The sequence below is a fragment of the Lithobates pipiens genome, unplaced genomic scaffold (assembly GCF_037356315.1).
Source record: "Lithobates pipiens isolate NorthernLeopardFrog02 unplaced genomic scaffold, aLitPip1_a1.2 Scaffold_8, whole genome shotgun sequence".
NCBI classification, from domain to species: domain Eukaryota; kingdom Metazoa; phylum Chordata; class Amphibia; order Anura; family Ranidae; genus Lithobates; species Lithobates pipiens.
Window position 1 is genome coordinate 97,413,178 of NW_027507903.1, and position 21,077 is coordinate 97,434,254.

At 40.9% G+C, this 21,077-nt stretch overlaps 1 protein-coding gene across 1 annotated transcript in view; it reads left to right on the top strand.

The window, feature by feature from the left end:
- The window catches only part of LOC143962737 (cysteine repeat modular protein 2-like), a 198,547-nt gene that overhangs the window by 115,756 nt on the left and 61,714 nt on the right, over positions 1–21,077 (top strand). Inside the window, exons 11-12 of the mRNA XM_077472135.1 lie at positions 11,079–11,324; positions 20,167–20,362. Of these exons, the coding sequence (XP_077328261.1) occupies positions 11,079–11,324; positions 20,167–20,362 (442 nt within the window). The remainder of the gene's footprint in view (positions 1–11,078; positions 11,325–20,166; positions 20,363–21,077) is intronic.

The following is a 21,077-nucleotide window of genomic DNA, read 5'->3' on the forward strand; positions in this document are numbered from 1 at the left end:
TCCGCTTTGTTCTTTGGTGTGGGTCTTTGAGGTACGCTTGCCAACGAGCTGCATGGCAGGTCAACATATGTCTGGTCAAGCATGTGGTGCCCAAGCGGCTGATGTTTTGGCCACGTGAGATACGCTTGAGACATATGTTGCAAATAGCAGCGGTGCGATCTGATGCACTCGTCTCAAAAAAGGCCCACACCAAAGAACTTTTAGAATAACGCGCAGAGGAAGCGCTCTGCGCAGGCGGAGCTCTGCGGTGTGATTCAGTCGGTGTGCTGCCCCTAAGCTGGCCCCCGGAGGGCATCCTGCCTCGTTGGACATGTGCCTCCTCCTCCTCCTCCTCCTCCTCCCTCCTTCCAGGCACCCACGTGGAGTCAGTGCCCTCATCATCCCCTCCCTCTTCATCGCTGTAGCAAACCTGGCAGTATGCTGCAGCTTGTGGAACATGACTGCCAGATTGCTGTCCTTCTTGAGCATCCCCTCTCTCTGCGCTCACGCTACTGCCTTCCTCTAGCTGAGTGTCATCATCAGAGCCCACCAAACACTGGGCATCCTCCTGGAGCATGTACCCAACACTGTGCTCAAAGAGTTCAGGAGACTCCTCAGGAGGACGTGGTGGGTCTAAGGAAGGAGTCACTGATGATGACATTGAGAGGAGGGAAGACGATGCGTTGGCAGCTGCTTTGCTACTACCCTGAGACTGGGTGAGAGAGGATGAGGAGGATGAAGAGGGCTTGGTCATCCACTCTACCAAGTCGTTGGCATGTTGCGGTTCAACATGTCCAGCTGCAGAAAAGAAGGACAAGCATGTCCCATGGCCACGTGCTGATGACAATGCACCGCGTCCACGACCAGCACTGTTGTTTCTAGACACAGAGCCTGCTTGCCCTCTTTTATCGGCTCGCGCCTGTCTGCCTCTCCTTGCTGGCCTTCCAGACATGGTAATGGCCTGAAGGGAGTTGGGTAAAACAGTAGTTGGGTAGTCTATATTGTGCTGGAGGCACACAACACCCACTAACTCCTGCAGATGCCTTTTTTATAGAACAGCAGAGATAAACGGGTATATACAGATGTATACTGTGCTGTGCTGGAAGCACACACAACTTCCAATAACTCCTGCAGATGGCAATTGGGCTCAAATAGAGAACAGCTATGTAGGTGGATTATAGCGGTATGTACTGGGTACAGAGCACGCAGACAGCACGCACTATCTCCTGACACTACTGACTGCAAGCTCTATTATTAAAGATGGACCACTAGCTATATAGGTGAGGTGAATATAGTGGTGTATACTGCGGTCAGGGCACGCAGACAATAACCAGAAAACAGCAGAGTTAAAGGGGTATATACAGATGTATACTGTGCTGTGCTGGAAGCACACACAACTTCCAATAACTCCTGCAGATGGCAATTGGGCTCAAATAGAGAACAGCTATGTAGGTGGATTATAGCGGTATGTACTGGGTACAGAGCACGCAGACAGCACGCACTATCTCCTAACACTAATGACTGCAAGCTCTATTATTAAAGCTAGATCACTAGCTATATAGGTGAGGTGAATATAGTGGTGTATACTGCGGTCAGGGCACAGACAATAACCACTACACAAGAGCAAGATAGGAAATCAGCCAAAAACGATTGGTGTGTAACTGTGTTGAAGGTACACAGAACACCCACTGCTTCAGACGCCAACACACTACACGAGGCCGCCTCAAAGGCGGCCTTATATAGTGTGGGGCGTGCACTACACAGCCTGAGCTATGATTGGCCACAGGCAGGATGCCTGTGGCCAATCATGGCTCTCCTCGCTGCTGGCGATGCGATTGGCCAAGCATGCGGGGTCACAGTGCATGCTTGGCCAATCACGAGGCAGCAATGCACTGCGCCACCGCAGTGCATTGTGGGCCGTGCGCGCCACACGAATTTTGACGCGAACGGACCAAGAGTTCGGATTTCGCCGAACGGACGTACAGCCAATGTTCGAGTCGAACATACGTTCGACTCGAACACGAAGCTCATCCCTAATGGTGACGTGTTCAATACTTATTTTACCCTCCTTACGTATATCATGCAAAGCTGGTATCTGTACACATTATAGAAACATTGTGTTTGGTTGATTTACTAAAGACAAATAGGTCATTCACTTTACAATAGAATTCCGCTTAGTGAATGAAGTGAAGCTTTTCTGACTTCCATCATTCCCACGTGTAAAATTCTTTTTTTTTTTCATTGTTTGTGATTGGGTATTCTTGGCAAAGTGAGTATTCACCACATTCACTAAGCTAAGGGAAAGTTCCCTTGCAATGTTACAAAATGAACAGCCTATTTGCCTTTAGTAGAGCAAATCAACTCCAATGCACCTGACCACTTTGACTAATAGGTATTGCTCAGATCTTTCAAGAAAAAAGATCAGGAATTTCAAATCCCTGGTCTGTTTTACCAGCTGTGTGGGACTGGGAAGGTAGCAAGATGTAGGTTGTTCTTCTTTTCACTGTTTCAAAAGGTGAACTTACTCTTTAAAGGAGAAAATGTGACATTTACTATATATTTATTAGTGGTACGTCGTTCACAGTATAATACATCACATAATAAAACATTCACCTGCAGTGAATGTTGGACAAATGTTACCTTCATTGCCGATTTACGTCGGCAGAATGGCATGGCTGGGCACATCAACGTACAGGTACGTTGCTCTTTAAGTGCCCAGCCGGGAGTCGCGTCCTGAGCTCCGTGACCATGGCCACGGGACCCGCTGACCCGATCGCCGCTGGTGTCCCGCGATCGGGTCACAGAGCTGAAGAACGGGGAGAGGTATGTGTAAACAAACCTCTCCCCGTGCTTCCTAGTGTGGCTGTCACCGATCGTCTGTTCCCTGTTATAGGGAAAGACGATCAATGACGTCACATGCCAAGCCACGCCCACCAACAGTAAAAAAACACACACGTCACACTTAACTCCTCCCCGCCCCCTAGTGGTTAACCCCTTCACTGCCAGTGTCATTTACACAGGAATCAGTGCATTTAAATAGCACTGATTGCTGTATAAATGACAATAGTCCCAAAAATGTGTCAAAAATGTCTGATGTGTCCGCCATAATGTAGCAGTCACAATAAAAATCGCTGATCGCCGCCATTACTAGTAAAAAAAAATAATAAAAATGCTATTAAACTATCCCCTATTTTGTAAACATTATAACTTTTGCGCAAACCAATCAATAATCACTAATTGCGATTTTTTTACCAAAAATATGTAGAAGAATACGTATCGGCCTAAACTGAGGAAACATTTTTTTTTTATATTTTTTGGGGATATTTATTATAGCAAAAAGTAAAATAATATATTGCATTTTTTTCAAAATTGTTGCTCTATTCTTGTTTATTGCGCGAAAAATAAAAACCGCAGAGGTGAACAAATATCATGCAATTGTCAGTTAAAGCGACGCAGTGCCGAATCGCAAAAAGGGGCCTGGTTCTTTGGCTGTTAATTGGTCTGGGGCTTAAGTGGTTAAGACAGGGCAAAAGGGGCAGCTGTCCCAGTCATTATTGTGGGGCCCAAAGCAGCTGCATCATACTTGCCAACTATCCCAGTTTAAGTTCCCTCGTCCCTTGAGGTTTTAGTCCCGTGCTACATCCTGATACCTCAGTGTGAAGTTCTGTTACTAATGCTGCCCAGCTCTGCCCTATTGTTGTGTACAGATGAGTCACCTGCAGACCCTGTGTTTAGATGTAAATACTGGCATTAATATGTAAATAGCAGCGACATTTATATGTAAATAGAGGTGCTATTCATATGTATATCATGCCCTCATGATGTCATATCCACCATCACCTATACTGAATGCTGCCTACTGGGGAGATAAAGGGGCATGCTTGAAAGTCCTTCCTAAAACTGTGGTCATTAAGCCTGCCATCACCCTGTTCCAAAAAGATAAGCAAATTAGTGGGGGGGGAGGGGGGTAGTGTGGGGTGTGCAGAGGTAGGCAGAGAAGAATTTACAGTTTGGGGTGCACAGGTGATCAAGGAGGGGATGTATGGAGGTAAGAAAGATGAGCAGAGGAGCCAGCTAGAGTTAAAGGGGAGGGGGATTAGAGTGGAGAGGTTGGGGGAGTTTTGGGGTGCAGAGGCTAGCATGGGTTTCAGGATGCAAAGATATACTGACAGGGTGGATAAATATCTAGTTCAATGGGCTGCTCTATGTGCTAATGCGGAAGAAAGTCCCAAACCCTTTTTCAAAATCACACGGTGCTGAGGCACATGTCAGCAGATGCGTGAGGGTGTCATTAACAATTATTGGCACTGCTGTGAACCTGTTAAATGGCAGTACATTTCTGTGGTGTCGTGAAAGAGATTTTGCATGCGTTGCCAACACACATAAATAGGAATGCAGGCTAAATGTCTCAGTTACATTGGTAGTCAGTGTAAATCTTCTCATTACATTGGTGCTTGGTGTAGAATCCTTTCATTCACACTAGTGGCCAGTGTGAATGTCTCCCTCAAATTGGTAGTCACTGTAAATCCCTCCTTACATTGGTGGTTACTGTGAATGCTTCTATTACATTAGTGGTCAGTGTAAACCCCTATTACCTTAGTGGTCAGTGTAAACCCCTATTACCTTAGTGGTCAGTGTAACCCCCTATTACCTTAGTGGTCAGTGTAAACCCCTATTACCTTAGTGGTCAGCGTTGAAACTCCTCTTTATATTGGTGAAAAAAAATCTGCATTGCCATTGATCACAACATCCCCTCCCCGCCAGTGCTGCCACTGATCCCAGGAGTCCTAGAATCCCTAGGAGTTTTCTGTCTATTAATGGGTTTCCTCAACCCCCCCCCCCCCCCCCCCAGTCCAATTAGTGAGCAGTATTGATGTACAGTAATCTCTAGCAACCAATAAACAAGCAGAAATCATGTGTTGTAACCTCTAGCAACTAATTAGTGAGCCATACTGTGTGCTGTAACCTCTAGCAACCAGTCAGTGAGCAGTAATGATACACTGTAACCTCTGACAACCAATCACAATTGCTGACTGATCTGATTCATTAAACAGATTTTGAGTCTAGTTGCTATTTATTTTATGTCTCAGAGCAGGTGGAGGCCGAAACTGCATGGAGGGGGGCCCAAGAAACTTTTTGCACAGGGTCCAATCAATATTAACCACTTAAGGACCGCTTCACACCGATATACGTCGGCAGAATGGCACGGCTGGGCACAAGCACGTACCTGTACGTTGCTTTTTAAGTGCCCAGCTGTGGGTCAGTAGCGCGCCGCCGGTGGCGTGCTCCCGACCCCGGCCTGTGCTCCATGACCATGGCCACAGGACCAGCGGACCCGATCGCCGCTGGTGTCCCACGATCGGGTCACAGAGCTGTAGAACGAGGAGAGGTCTGTGTAAACAAACCTCTCCTGTGCTTCCCTGTGTGGCTGTCACCGACCGTCTCTTCCCTTTTATAGGGAAGGACGATCAGTGACATCACATGCCAGGCCACACCCCCTACAATAAAAAAAACACATAACGTCACACATAACACCTACACTGCCCCCTGGTCGTTAACTCCTTCCCTGCCAGTGTCATTTACACAGGATTGCTGTATGAATGACAATGGTTCCAAAAATGTGTCAAAAATGTCCGATGTGTCCGCCATAATGTCACAGCCACAATAAAAATCGCTGATCGCCACCATTACTAGTAAAAAAAAATATTAATAAAAATGCTATAAAAATATCCCCTATTTTGTAAATGCTATAACTTTTGCGCAAACCAATCAATAATCGCTAATTGCAATTTTTTTTACCAAAAATATGTAGAAGAATAGGTATCGGCCTAAACTGAGGAAGAAAAACATTTTATATATATTTTTGGGGGATATTTATTATAGCAAAAAGTAAAAAAATTGCATTTTTTTTATAGCGCAAAAAAGAAAAAACGCAGAGGTGATCAAATACCACCAAAAGAAAGCTCTATTTGTGGGAAAAAAGGATGCCAATTTTGTTTGGGAGTTACATCGCACGACCACGCAATTGTCAGTTAATGCGACGCAGTGCTGAATCGCAAAAAGGGGCTTGGTCCTTTGGCTGCAAATTGGTCCGGGGCTTAAGTGGTTAAAGATGGCCCTGCTGTAAATATGCCCAATATCCTTTATACTTGACACCAGCGTATTGGATTTTTTTAGGATTTAATCCAGCTTGTATTAACATGGTTAACATGATTTGAGATTCATATGCAGCTGTTCAAAGGGTCCTTCATTTAGAGAATTAAAATTCTCCACTGAGGCTTTTGGAAGTATCAGCATACATTCTAATTTGGTGTGTGTTCAGAAAACTAACCCACCTGCCATTAGTATGCTGGCATTAATGAGTGGCACTTTAAATTCATTATTAGTAAATGGATTAGGAATCTTGCATTTGTAGAGCTGTTCATATTGCTTTTTTTTCTTTTTAGTGATGAGACTTTTTTTTTTGTATATGAGATATCTGTGACAGGTCACATACTGTATTTTTATTATCGCAGGGTTCTAGATTGTTGTAAAAAATAATGTATTGTGATCAACATTTTAGTTGGTAATAATAAAGATATACATTTTAGAAAATGTAATTATGGTAAGTAGTGTGTAGTCAAAAGATAACTATGGGCATAATAATTACCATTCAATATATCAATGTATATGAAGTCTTCAGCAGATGGCTGGTTGATATTTCCATTATTGAGAGTTGGCTAAAAAATTGTTTGAGTTATCAAGAATTCATTTGTTTTCATAAAAATATATTTCCTCTACACTGAATAATGTTGTACATGTAAGCCCTTGTACACACGGTCGGAGATTCCGACGGAATGTGTCCTATCGGACTGTTTTGTCGGATATTCCGACTGTATGTGGTCTGCATTGGACTGTTTCCATCGGAATATCCGACGGACCAAGTTTTCCAACTTGCCGGTAATATTTTCCGACAAAATGCTCCTATCGGACATACTCCGATCATGTGTAGCCTACTCCGACGGACAAAGTGCCACGCATGCTCAGATCAAATTCCTAGACCAAAGCTATTGGCTACTAGCCTGAACTTAGTCCCGTCGTAACGAAAAAACATCATCACGTTATGTACAATCGGATTTTCCGACAATTTAGTCCGACCGTGTGTATGCAACATCACTTCCGGAATTAATCTGTCAGAATTACTCTGACGGATTTGGTTGTCGGAATCTCCGACCGTGTGTAAAAGGGCTAAGAGTGACTGTGATATCAACTTTCCTGACGTGCCTTTCAGACACAAAGATATTTTATGGCAGTAAAGAGAACATGTGAATGGCAAACAGAGAAAATTCATTGGGCCAGTTTTCACACTTGGTCAATTATAGAGTCATGGTGTAGCCCATGTAGCATGGCATCATAGAAATCATAGGTCCCCGTACAGCCTACCTGACACTGGGAAATTTTTGTTAAAACCTTTGGGAAACAATCAGCAACTTTTTAGCCAGTAAACACTGTGGTTGAGTATGTAACTTACAATATAATGTACGGAATGCAGGGGTCAGAAGTATGTAACAGTGTTCTTACAATGCTAGTTGGTAAGGGGAAAAATCTGTTCTATTATTGGTGATAATGGGTTTAAAAAAATCATAGTTTTCAAATTTTTAAAATAATTAGAAAGAGTAGTTTGAAAGGGTTTAGAAGAGAACTGCCTGCCAGAACCTTGTGAACGTGGCCAAAAAAGTGTATGTTACTGCACAGTAAGCAAAAACAATATAAATACTGGACCAGGCTGGAAAATATAACCAATAAAAAGCAATTTAAATATGAATATGCTCAACCAAAAATATGTATAAAACCATTACTGTGTAATACACTGCACATGAATAAGCATAAAGTGTTGTAACATATCATAAGTGCTCAGTCCAAACAATCTTATACTATTCCTTATATAGTCCAAACAAAAAATGTATATATGTGAAGAAAAGCTGCTAAACCCTTGTGCCTGTGTAAACCAATTTTCACTCACCAGATTCTGATGACCCCTTGTTGTACAACAAGAGAAATCAACTGTGCGTTTGTGGTTACTTCAGGACCTAATCAGATCTCTTAGTTGTCATCCTCTATAAATATCCGTTCCTCGATGGTACTAGGATCCTTGTCCCATTGGTTCAAATGATAAGGATAGTTTAAAAGTTTAAAAAAGAAAACAGGAGAGGAGTCCTCTCATATTGTGAAAGCTGCTAGGTATTTTTCCCTACTTTTGAAGAAGTCACGCATTGATGACGAAACGCGTCAAGTGTAACTTATGGTGCGTCATTTCTGGTCCAGATGGAATGCACGCCGAGAGCTAGACGGCTTCCACATTGATGTGTATTGTTGGACGAAGTTTTTAATGTGAACGGCTTTTATTTTCACAATTTTAAATAAAATACCTAGCGGTTTTTACACTATGAGAGGACTCCTCTCCTGTTTTCTTTTTTAAACTCCCCTGATCATTTGAACCAATGGGACAAGGATCCTAGTACCATTGATGAAGGAATATTTATGGAGGATGACAACTAGAACATCTGATTAGGTCCTGAAGTGACCACAAAAGCGCAGTTGACTTTTCTTTCTCTTTTCTTCACAGTTTATGAACTTTTCTTCACATTTAGAAATTTTTGTTTGGACTATATAAGGAATGGCATAATATTCTTTGGATAAGATGACATGTTACAGCACATTATGCATAGTGTATCACGCATTATAATACATATATTTGAAATGAGCACATTCATATTTAAATTATTTTTCATTGGTAATATTTTGAAAGCGCTGTCTAGTGTTTATATTGTTTTTGTATCTAAGCCAGAGGGTAGCAGCTGCAACTTTAGATCATTAACAATTTTTTGGCATGCGTGCTTATTTGGTATACAGTATATTGCATGGAGTATGGCTTGTGATGTGTCATCTTTTCCCATTTGCCTTGCTATGTTTAAGACAAAATATGATCTGAGGAAGGGGGTGCGCCCCCAAAAAGCGGTAGCTGTACGCCGTGTTCTATGCATGTCCATGCATTGTTTTTATGGCCTTTTGTCAGTTGCTTTTTGTGAGTATCAGCTTTTATATAAAACATTTTTATTATTAAATTATCTTTGGTAATGCCTTAGGTGTGCGTGCCTTCCATTTCTGTTTTCTTGTAAGACAAAATATGGCCTGGGGGTACACTGAAGATAAAGTAAAATGGACTCCATTTTTGACAGTAGTAGCAATAATAACCCCCAGCATTGGTGTCAGTGGCTAAAGTAATAAACCACAACACTAATTGCACAATCCACTGCTTCCCATAAGCAGCGGATAAGGATAGGTTTGTTCATTAGAAGCAACCTGATTATTTCTCTAAGGAGAACTGGGAAACAGGCACTGGTAGTGGTACCCAGGGATCAGTGTTCAGAATCACTCTTCTGGGCCTTCCCTGATGATCTGATGAGGCCAAAGCCAGGTACAGGAGGACAGCCTGTACTCCCCGTCAGCAATCCTGGGTGAGGAAAAAGAAGATGATTCATCCTAAAGTTTTATCCCTATTTTGGGGTCACCAGTAAGGTATTTATAAATTGAAATCCTCTCAATGTCAAGCATTTCTTCTCTAGAGAGAATAAGTTCAGCTCTCCCAACCCTTCCTCATAACTAATATCCTCCAGGGCCTTTATTAGCTTTGTTGCCCTTCTTTGTACTCGCTCCATTTCCAGTACATCCTTCCTTAGGGCACAGAACTGCACAGCATACTCTAGGTGCAGCCGGACCAGAGTCTTGCAAAGCGGGAGAATTATCGTTTTATCTCTGGAGTTGATCCCCTTTTTAATGCATGCCAATATTCTGTTTGCTTTGTTAGCAGCAGCTTGGCATTGCATGCCATTGCTGAGCCTGTCATCTACTAGGACCCCCAGGTCCTTTTCCATCCTAGATTCCCTCAGAGGTCCTGATAGATTGCATTCATATTTTTGCCACCCAAATGCATTATTTTTCATTTTTATATATTAAACCTCATTTACCATGTGCCCATCCCATTAATTTGTTCAGATCGTTTTGCAAGGTTTCCACATCCTGCGGAGAAGTTATTGCCCTGCTTAGCTTAGTATCTTCCGGAAATACAGGTCATTTATGAACAAATTAAATAGAATTGGTCCCAGCATAGAACCCTGGGGGACCCCACTACCCGCCCCTGACCATTCCGAGTACTCCCCATTTATCACCACCCTCTGAATTCACCCTTGTAGCCAGTTTTCAATCCATGTACTCACCCTATGGTCCATGCCAACGGACCTTATTTTGTACAGTAAATGTTTATTTTTTTTGCAAAATCCCGATACACCAGCACAGGTTCATGATCCAGCACAAGGAGGCTGCCGCACTAGTATGTTAGTTGGTCAGCATGCGGATATAGTGGTCTTTTTGCAGTATCTTGAAATTCCTCAATCAGGAAAATGCTGCAATATTAACACTAGATAGCCAATAAATATATTAGACGCATTGTGGCAATTATTCATGGCAGCTGTGCATATGCATGAGGCATTCACACATTTTTTAATAAATAGACCCCTTAGGGTGGTAATACATATACACTATATAATATATATATATATATATATACCTAAACACGTTCAATTTGTATGCAATCAGGTAGGTCCTTGCATTACATAGTTTAATTGAATAATTGAAGGAAGTATACAACTTGAATAGTTGAAGGAATTTGAATAAGAAAATTGTGTAATGTATGGCCAGCCTTAGTAACGAATCCTCAAAATATCAACAACAAAGATAAATTATTGCATTGGAATACAGATCCCTCTCTAGTGACTGACTAATATTTATTTTTACATATTTAAAACAATTCTAACAATATGGAAAAGCAAGTATGCAGTGTACAAATGTGAACGACCTGTGATTCATACATTGAATACAAAAGCATTGTAACAAAATATTGTTTGTGAATATTTTTGTCTTGTATAAAACAATTATAAAATTTAAGATAACGGTAGTAATTAGTTCATGCCTTTTTCATTTCAAATACTTGTAAGTCCTAAAACAAGTAACATGTTTTGTTTATTTTTGTTTTATGTTGTTTTATTTATTTATTTATTTAGAGTGTCATATGACATGTGCCCAGTGTTCAGGCCCAGAACCAACAGATTGCATCCAGTGCCAAGACCAGCTCATGTTTGACCAGCAAAGCCACATGTGTGGAGTAAAAGGAGAAGGAAATTGCCCTCCCGGGACTTTTCTTGAAGGTGATGCGTTTACCTGCAGCTCATGCGATAAGACATGTGACTCATGTGATGGCCCCTCCTCGGGGGAATGTCTGACATGTTCTGTACCCTTCTATCTTTACAGTAAGTACCAGTTTAATGCTTTATCGATACATTTAATCATTTTTCAGTTCTTTGTAATTGGCTTAATATTGAAAAGAAGAGAGTACCAGAAACCCAATATATATAAATAATTGGCACAATATGCATTAAAGTGTTACTGAACCCACAACAGTAAAATCAGTCTGTATATGCGGTAAAACATGCTTGTTATACTCACTGTGGAACCTAAGGGGTTAATACTCTGCATTGTATAAAAAAGGCTGTTTGATCCTGTATGCATAGATCCTCTCCTTCTTGTATTGTCTCCAGAACACGTCTAGACAGAGTTAATGGAGTCAGGCTGCACATGCTCAGTTTGGTGTGTATTGTAAGCCCTTGTACACACGATCGGAGATTCTGACGGAATGTGTCCGATCGGAGCGTTTTGTCAGATATTCAGACTGTGTGTGGTCTGCATCGGACTGTTTCCGTCGGAATATCCGTCGGACCAAATTTTCCAACTTGCTGGAAATATTTTCAGACAAAATGCTCCGATCGGACATACTCCGATCATGTGTAGGAGAATTCCGATCGGACAAAGTGCCACGCATGCTCAGATCAAATTCCTACATCAAAGCTATTGGCTACTAGCCTGAACGTAGTCCCGTCGTAAGGAAATTACGTCATCACGTTCTGAAAGATCGGATTTTCCGACAACTTTGTCCGACTGTGTGTATGCAACAGTTTCGGACAAGATCCGTCGAACAAAATCCGATGGACAAAATCCGACGGATTTGGTTGTCGGAATCTCCGACCGTGAGTACAAGGGCTTAGAGAGTTTTTTTCTTGAATGAGTGCATGTGATCAACACAGGGCCGATCAGCACTGTCCAGGCAGAGGGTCAGGGGTCCTGGATCCGGATAGGACAGCCAGTGCAGTATGAAAACTCCTCCTACAAGCTTTAAACAGGCACTGATAGAAGTCACAGGACTGCTGATGAGAAAAGGTAGCTTATATTTTCTAAAATGATTGCATTTCCTTGTTCTGTGTACTGTGGGAGACCAGATATAGTGAATGCAGGGTCCTGGGTTTAGTAACACTTTAATACTCATCTCTTCTACTTTTGTCATGATTTTTTTAGTGCGCTGGTCTAGCTTTGGTATCTTTTTTCTCTTACTACCGCCTCTTCTTATGGGTTTATATCTTGTGCTTTTGTTACTATCATCAAAATGGCACTATGTTATTGGCATGGGACTTTTAAGGCACAACATTCATTCGTTTGTAAAAACACATTTTTATTGTTCATATTTGTTCAAAAAAAAAATATATATAATTTTTTTTCTTATTACACAACAAGAGAGCATCATAATAAAATACCAAAATTGTAGAAAAGTCAACACTAGTACTACAATATGTTCACATGTACAGTAGTCTTTACAGCTCAACGCGTTTTTTTGGACATTATCCTCTTCATAAGGAGCCATCAATATAGACTTTATGTATCTATGCAATCTAAATAAGATAATACATTATCAACAATCACATCTTACATAGTCACTTGGTGGTTGTACCACTGCCCATTGCATTAAAATTATCCCCCCCCCCTCCCCCCATACCAATAGAGGGGAGGAAGGGGAGAAAAAAAGGGGGGAAAAGAAGAGAGCAGGAAGGTACAACCACCCAAAAGGGCCACAGGGGACACCATGTACATAGGTGACCACCAGCCCCAAGTCCTCCGCCCCCTCGCTCTATAGAGGCTTGGGTATAGTTTTGTAGAGATTAATGTCACCTTTTTTTTAGGTTGTCACTATTGTAAAGAGTTAAAGCTGCTGTTTTAACCTAGTAATACGATTTGTTTTCCCCGAAGTAAAAACAAAGTTTCAGGTTTCTATAAGGAGTAGATTTATATTAATATGCCTGAAAGCGGAATTTATTCTCTCTGATAACAATAAATTGCTTTAGAAAAATAGGAAAAGGGGGAGAAAAAGAAAACACCCAGTTTTATGGTATAGTAACCTTATAGGAATTATATCACAGCATATCGAATGGTACAACTGCAAATGATAACTATCCAGCCTTATGGTATGGGATATAACAGAGAAATGTTTTCCGGTCAGAATGAATAGTCCCATAAATAGATCTGCAGCAATAAAAAATGATGACATTATCAAATACATTTTATATGCTGCCGCCTGGCATCCGTGTCACAAGGATTTGTTGCTTGATGTAAAAGCGCATTCGACGTCCATCTGAGACGACGGCAACCGCTGGGCACCAGAGGTGGGCCTGCCAAAAGCAAGCCCACAAATCACCATCCATCAAGGTGGTGTCCTGTTCCCACCATAGAAAAATACCCCTCCCATTCCATTAGGGAAAGGGAAAGGACTCGCTCCCCATAAGATCCCCATAGGGTCCAGCTCTGGCAAGGTTCATAAAGACATGAATGAGCGTGTTTGGGGTGGAGGAACTGACCTCAACCTGATAGAACACCTTTGGGATAAATTAGAGCCGAGACTGCGAGCCAGGCCTTCTCATCCAACATCAGTGCCTGACCTCACAAATGCGCTTCTGGAAGAATGGTCAAACATTTCCATAGACACACTTCTAAACCTTGTGGACAGCCTTCCCAGAAGAGTTGAAGCCGTTATAGCTGCAAAGGTTGTGCCAACTCATCATTGAACCCTACGGACGAAAACTGGGATGCCATTAAAGTTTGTGTGTGTGTAAAGGCAGGCCTCCCAATACTTTTGACAATATAGTGCATGTATCTTTTTTTGTCCTTGCCCTTATATATTTAGGATTGTTTTTTGTCTCAAAATCATCCTTTTGGAATAATCTTTAGAGTGCCTTTTGGAGTAATAAATGGGTTTTTCACAGTGCACATAGGCTTTTATATTAGTGAAGAACATTGCCATCTAGTGGTCCTACTGATAATATGTATCTGTTTTGTGATGTAACCGTTGGTCCATAAATGGCTGTTTTTTCAGGAACCCTCATTTTATTGTCAGAGTGTGCTCCCACATTAGCCCAGGGAAGCTTATACACCTTTAGAAAATCTGCTGAGTTGCCACATCTATGGTTGACAAGATTTTAGTGAGTCAGACATTGATAATGACATTTTTTGTATGTTATTATGTATATCATTTCTGTTATGTGGCTAATACCTATGTTTGTATATATTTGGAAACTACTGTTATGATCTCCTCACCCTCCTGAGGAAGTGATGTTCTGTGAAACATGTCGAGGAAGAGGAAATTTGGAACCCTCTTATTGCGTATACAGTTGATCTTTTGCGAGGTTTCTTGGTATTTGTGTCTTTATCTAATATAAGGGGAGTTCTTTCTAATATAAGGACAATTCTTTCTGATATATTTATTGCGGAAATAACAACTAGTATATGGATCCTAGTTTTATGTATTGTTTTATTCTGATTTTGTTCATAAAAAGACAGTTTTGTAATACTTAATTCCTTAGGGTGGCTAAAAAGTCGAAAGATTGTAATATAATATGTTTCTATGTATTATGGGCATGCGTTTCCCCTTGTTATTGTATGATTAGTTGGGTCTCTATTATATCCCCACTGTAAAGACCTTTGTTAAAGATTTCCCAGTATTAGATTTTGCAATATTAAATGCATACATACTAAGTATTGTGTATATGTAACAGAATATTCTTTGCATTGTTACTGATTCTTATCCATATCATTCAATACCTTTATCAAGCATATGTACTGTACATTCAACAGTGCAGCCTACTGGCTGTTTATGTTAATGCAATACGACTGATAGTAAACCTGCATATGTACATTGTACCATGCAGCTCCATTCACACTAGTGTGATTTTACATGCAACTTGACTTGCACAGAATCGCATGGCAATGGAAATTTTTTTCAATTGGTGTCTGTTCACATCAATGCAACTGTAGTCATATTTTCTATTTATTATTAGAATAATGAAAAGGAACATTTGTTATGATTCAATAAATACAGCTTTCATTTCACATACTTAAAAAAAGATGTCTAAAGGTTATTTTTTAGTGAATTGGAGCAATTTTAAGCATCAGCTATAGATAATGTTGACCAATATTATCAAAATAGCAAATCAGTTTACAATTTGCCAGAAAATCTGCAAATTTGAATGACCAAATGTGATCTGGATTAAAATGGTGCCTATTATTAATGGTGCACAACAGGTCCACACATATACAGGTACATGCAATGACTGCCCAGTGTATATAATCACCTATATATTATGGATACAGCTTGGGTTTGAAATAAGGCTTAGGTAAATATTAGGCGGGCTGGGGGGGGGGGGGGGGGGGGGTGTATACTAATGTAAGAAACCTGGTAAAAAACCTTCAGAACCACTTTAATGTATTGTTTAATATTCTAATTTTGTCTCTTTCACTGGACTCCTCATGACCCTGCTGTAATAACTTGAAAAATAAAATGGAGACTATTACAATTGACATTATTCTATCACATATACTACTATTTTACAGAACAAAATCTATTCAACATTGTAAGTTACTGAAAAGTTAAATTCATAAAATGTATTCCTTTCAACAGTTGACAGTTAAAGCTGAATTCTAGAAATTTAGCTCCTTTGTAAAAAATTAAGGCATACCATGAGGTAAGTCCAGCGAGGTGCATGACACCTCCTGGGCTTAGCTCTGTCCTTTATATCTGACAGCTTTATTCTGCTTTCAGAAGAGAGCTATTGTCGTTTCAGGAGAGCGATGCGGATCCTTCTGAGCTCTGTATATTGAATAGGACAGTCTCTGTAGCTGCTATGCCCACCTCTCCCCTCCTCCTGTCCAATCACAGAAGACTTGGTATTATGTGAACACATTCACAAAATACAAAGGCTTCTCTGAATGGGCAGCAGAGTAAAGGGGCAGGCATAGCTGCCCTGTGTGTTACTCTCCTCTCAGATCCCTGTACTCTGGGCAGAGCAATAAGCCTTGAAAATGTAAATAATAGAGATAAGCCCAGGAGATGTCATGCAGCTCCTTGAACTTAAAGTATAAGTTCAGGAGTGCAGGAGCCTGGAAAGCATTGCACCAGCTATCAGCAGATCGCTGATGCCATGCAGGTCTCCTGCACACTGTCAGTGTATCTGCTTACCTGTACATTCCTGACAGGAAGACTCAATGAACTACAATGGCACTGTGGAGTTTGAGTCTTCTTGTCAGGAATGTACAGGTAAGCAGATATAATGACAGTATGCAGGAGACCTGCATGGCATCTGCGATCTTCGGGGGGCAGCGGGCGGCGGCTGCAGCACTGGGAACTTGTTACATGTTCCACCCTAAAATCGGGTGGAATGTGTAACATGTCCCCAAAGGTGAACTTATCCTTTAACTCATAGTATGCCTTAACTTTATACAAAGTGGCTACATTTTTTGAATTCAGCTTTACAACAGTCTGCCCTATAAATCTCAAAGCTCTGTCCCCAGTAGCTGAAAGCTGCCAGACTGTTCGATGGGTTAAGGGCTCAGCTAGGTACAATATCTAAGGAGTGTTCAGCTAGTCAAAGTTAACATGCATTTGTTATCTTACAGTGTTATTGTGTAAATTATTATTTAAAAATGTATATTTGTGTTACTGTATTGGTACGCTGGCTTAAATTCTGCATTTATAGTTGATTAAATACAATTAAAGTGGTTGTAAACCCTTTCATATATCCAGTGAAGTGACTATCCTCAAGTGATACAGGGGAAACAAATCCTTCTACATAAGTTGTATTTGCTTATCTGTGGCCCTCTCTCCTCTACATGTGTTCAAAGTCCAGAATTTATATAGCTTGTCTGAGCTGTCAGAAAAAAAAGGAGAGCTGACATTACAATCTGCAGAGCTCAGTGAGGTGAGCTCTGAGAGCTGATGGAGGCAAGAGACACACCCCTTCCACACAGTACACAGGAACAGAGCTGATGCTGTCAATCAGCAGGATGATCCTCCCCTGTCACCTTTTTTTCTCATGGTGTCAGGGAAAATTGGCAGAAGTGACTCATGCTGATAGCAGAGGATTGAAACAGCAAACAGAAATTGCAGTGCTCTGGATTAATAAAAGTACACACTATAGAGGGATATGCTTTGTTCATATTTCATGTCTGAGGTTTATAACCACTTTAAGTCTACTATTAGTGCTGGTGAAGAGGTCACAGATCACCAACACAAACTGATTCTCCTTGAGTTATCAATAAACATGCACAAGAAAGAATTTTTTTCTTTGATGATGGCAAGCACATTATTTTATTTAAAGCGGGGCTCCACCCTAAAGTGGAACTTCCGCTGATTGGAACCCTCCCCCCCTCCGGTGTCACAATTGGCACCTTTCAGGGGGGAGGGGGGGTGGAGATACCTGTCAAAGACAGGTATTTACACCCACTTCCAGGCATAGACTCCCACGGGAGTCTATGTCATTTCCTGTCTCTGCGCGCTGTCTGCTGGGGGACACACGGGTCCCAGAGACAGCGCGGACAATTTCTATTGCGTTGCGCGATTCACGCATGCGCAGTAGGGAAACGGGAAGTGAAGCCGATTCGCTTCACTTCCTGATTCCCTCACCTAGAATGGGGGCGGCAGCAGCCGAGAGCCGAGCGATCGATCGGCCTCGGCATCGCTGGACTCCGGGACAGGTGAGTGTCCATTTATTAAAAGTCAGCAGCTGTAGTATTTATAGCTGCTGGCTTTTAATATTTTTTTCCCCAGTACATTCCCGCTTTAAATGAGCATCCGCGCTAACCTAAAAATGTATGATCTGTAAGAACAGCTGCTGTCAAAAAAAGAAACGTAGTAATGTACAGGGGATCATATACTTGATATTCGTTGGTCACTAACATGAATGATCAATAAATTCTAAAAATTAACAATTACATCTAGTTAGGGATATTATTTCTAGTAAGAAAGGCATTCAATTCCCATTTACATTCACCTACATCAATGGTAATCTTTATATTCTTTAGAAGAGAATCCCAAAATATGAATTTCTTTATAATAAAGAACTTTATACAAGTATTACTTATAATTATAACTTTCTAGGATACAATATATCTTACCTATGAAAATAAATGTTGTTTTACATTTCATGTTTTTTTTTCAGTGCGAATTACAAAAAATTTTTTTTTTACTGTTTCTTTTGTTTTTTAAATAATTTTTCAAGACTAGGGCAAAACCACAGAAACATCTTTCTCTTATCTAAACTGCCATTAATTGAATTAAAACAAGCTTTATTATTTATATATAAAATATATCAACATAATGAAAAATAGATTTCAAATATGGTATTTGCTACCAACAGCTTCTACAAAAAAATTCTGATAACATTTTTGAAGTGGCACACAGCAAGTGAGGCTAACCAGTGAGTCAGATCAATGACAAATTATTTGCTTTTAGGTAATTCTTGTTAAGCAATGTTGATAGTCAGGCAGGTGTCTGCATGTACTAGGTCTCTCTAACTGGAGTTGGGTTGTTTCTAATTGTGCATCTGCTGAATTTGTTTGTTAAATTCTATGTCATATCATGATCAGTGAGTAAATAAAGGATGTTATAAAAAAAATATACAATTTCATTTACATTACATGCATGTTTAGGGTATGACCAATTGCAAAACATTTTTAAAGACTTGGGTAGAGTAGTAATGTGTCCCCATTAAAGCGGAGTTCCAGACGTTGTTTTGTGTTTATTAACCACTTAAGGACCAGAATATTTTGCCCTTTTAATGACCAGGCCCTTTTTTGCGATACGGTGATGTGTTGCTTTAACTGACAATTGTGTGATCGTGCACCGCTGTATCCAAACAAAATTGACGTCTTTTTTTTTCCACAAATAGAGCTTTCTTTTGGTGGTATTCAATAACCTCTGTGGTTTTAATTTTTTTGGCGCTATAAACAAAAAAAGAAACAAACAATATTTTTTACTTTTTGCTATAATAAATATCCCCCCAAAAAAATGTCTTCATCAGTTTAGGCCAATATGTATTCTTCTACATATTTTTGGTAAAAAAATAAATAAAAATCGCAATAAGTGTATAATGACCGGTTTGCTCAAGGGGTTAAATGTGATTACTGTATACATGTCACTGGCAGAGAAGGGGTTAACACTAGTGGTGATCAAGGGGTTAAATGTGTTCCCTGGGAGGTGTTTCTAACTGTGGGGCAGTGTACTGACTGGAGGAGGAGAGAGATTGCTGTTTCTAATCACTAGGAACAGACGACCACTCTCTACTCCCCTGACAGAATGAGGATCTGTTTGTCTGTTTTGCCTCTCTGTTGAGCGATCACAGGTGGCTGGCGGACATCGCGGCCGCTGGCCATGCTCATCAACTCCCCCGCCGTGCAGCGGGTGTGGGAGCACACATGCTATAGCTGTTTAAAGGGCAGACGTACAGCTACAGTGATTCGTGGGAACGAGCCAACCTGCCACAGTATAATGACGACGGCTGGTCGGCAAGTGGTTAAAAGTCAGCAGCTACAAAAAGTGGGATCAGGTACCTGTCAAAACTAGTTACCTGCTCCTCCCTCAAACAAATGACATGCCAAATGTGAAATAGTAGGGAGTAGGAATGCTTTAAGCAGAACTTTCCCTTTTGGGTGGACCTCCGCTTTAAGGAGATCCACTCTCTCTAATTGTCCTAATTACTATTGTCACCAGAAATGAGAGTGAGGGTAAATGTAACATTTTTTGCCAGCAGAAAAGGAATGGAGGGGAACTCTTTTAATGGTGACATGTTTCCAAGACAGTTCTCTAAGGGCTCTTTGAATATGATGCAGATGGCAAAAAACTGACCGAGAGTTTTAACTATTCTCTACTGTATGCAAAATGAAAATATAGTTCTGCTTCAGATATTTGCCTATAACTCACATCTTTGTATGACTTTACAGAAAGAACATGTGTAAAGCAGTGTCCCAGTGGAACATACAACACGACTGAGGAGGCAGATGGGATGACACTTGGATTTTGTTCAGACTGCCACCAAGTATGTACAACATGCAATGGAGGTTCAGCTAAAGACTGTGACATGTGTGCACCTGGATACTATAAACTCCTTCACCTGTGTATTCTACATTGTCCCCCTGGGTAAATATATCCTTCTGATACCTTGTATATTGTTGTGCTTCTAGTTTAATTTACTTAAACACCTATATATAATATTTCCCCAAGGGCACCCAACTGTAACTATATAGCTGTATAATTTTACATCTTCCTCATCTTAAGACCACCTTTAGTTTGCTTGTATATGTATATCACTGTCTGCAAATCTATTTATGGTGACCAGATTTTCAAAATGAAATCTGGGGACACCATACTGACCATGCCCACTATTACAGGGGGTGGGGGAAATAACTGCATGCAAAGCCCACCATGTTGGATGTGTCCAATTTGTGCTCAGATTGGGAGGGGCTCAAAAGGCTTCTTTGCTTTGGATCAAAGGTGTAAGTGCAGGTGTGCACTGCAGGTCACAAGTAAGGGCAAGGTGGAAAATAATCAACTTTTCTACCTCCTGCAACAAAAACTGCACAAGCTGCGAGGAAAGAGACTGGGAAGACTATGTAATTTCGTTAGGTGACATAATCAATAATTCCAGACACAGCCGGGGGCAGACACACCTCTCCACTGCCTTGTCATGTTTCCGGCAAATCACTTTTTGCTAAAATTGGTTACTCTGCAGTGCCTGGGGCCAGGGCACCTTTAATAAAGTTGAAAAGAAAATCGGGGACAGATTCTCGCATCTATCTATCTATCTCATCGAATTATTTGTATTTCTGGTTAGGAAGTATGCATGATCTGAGAA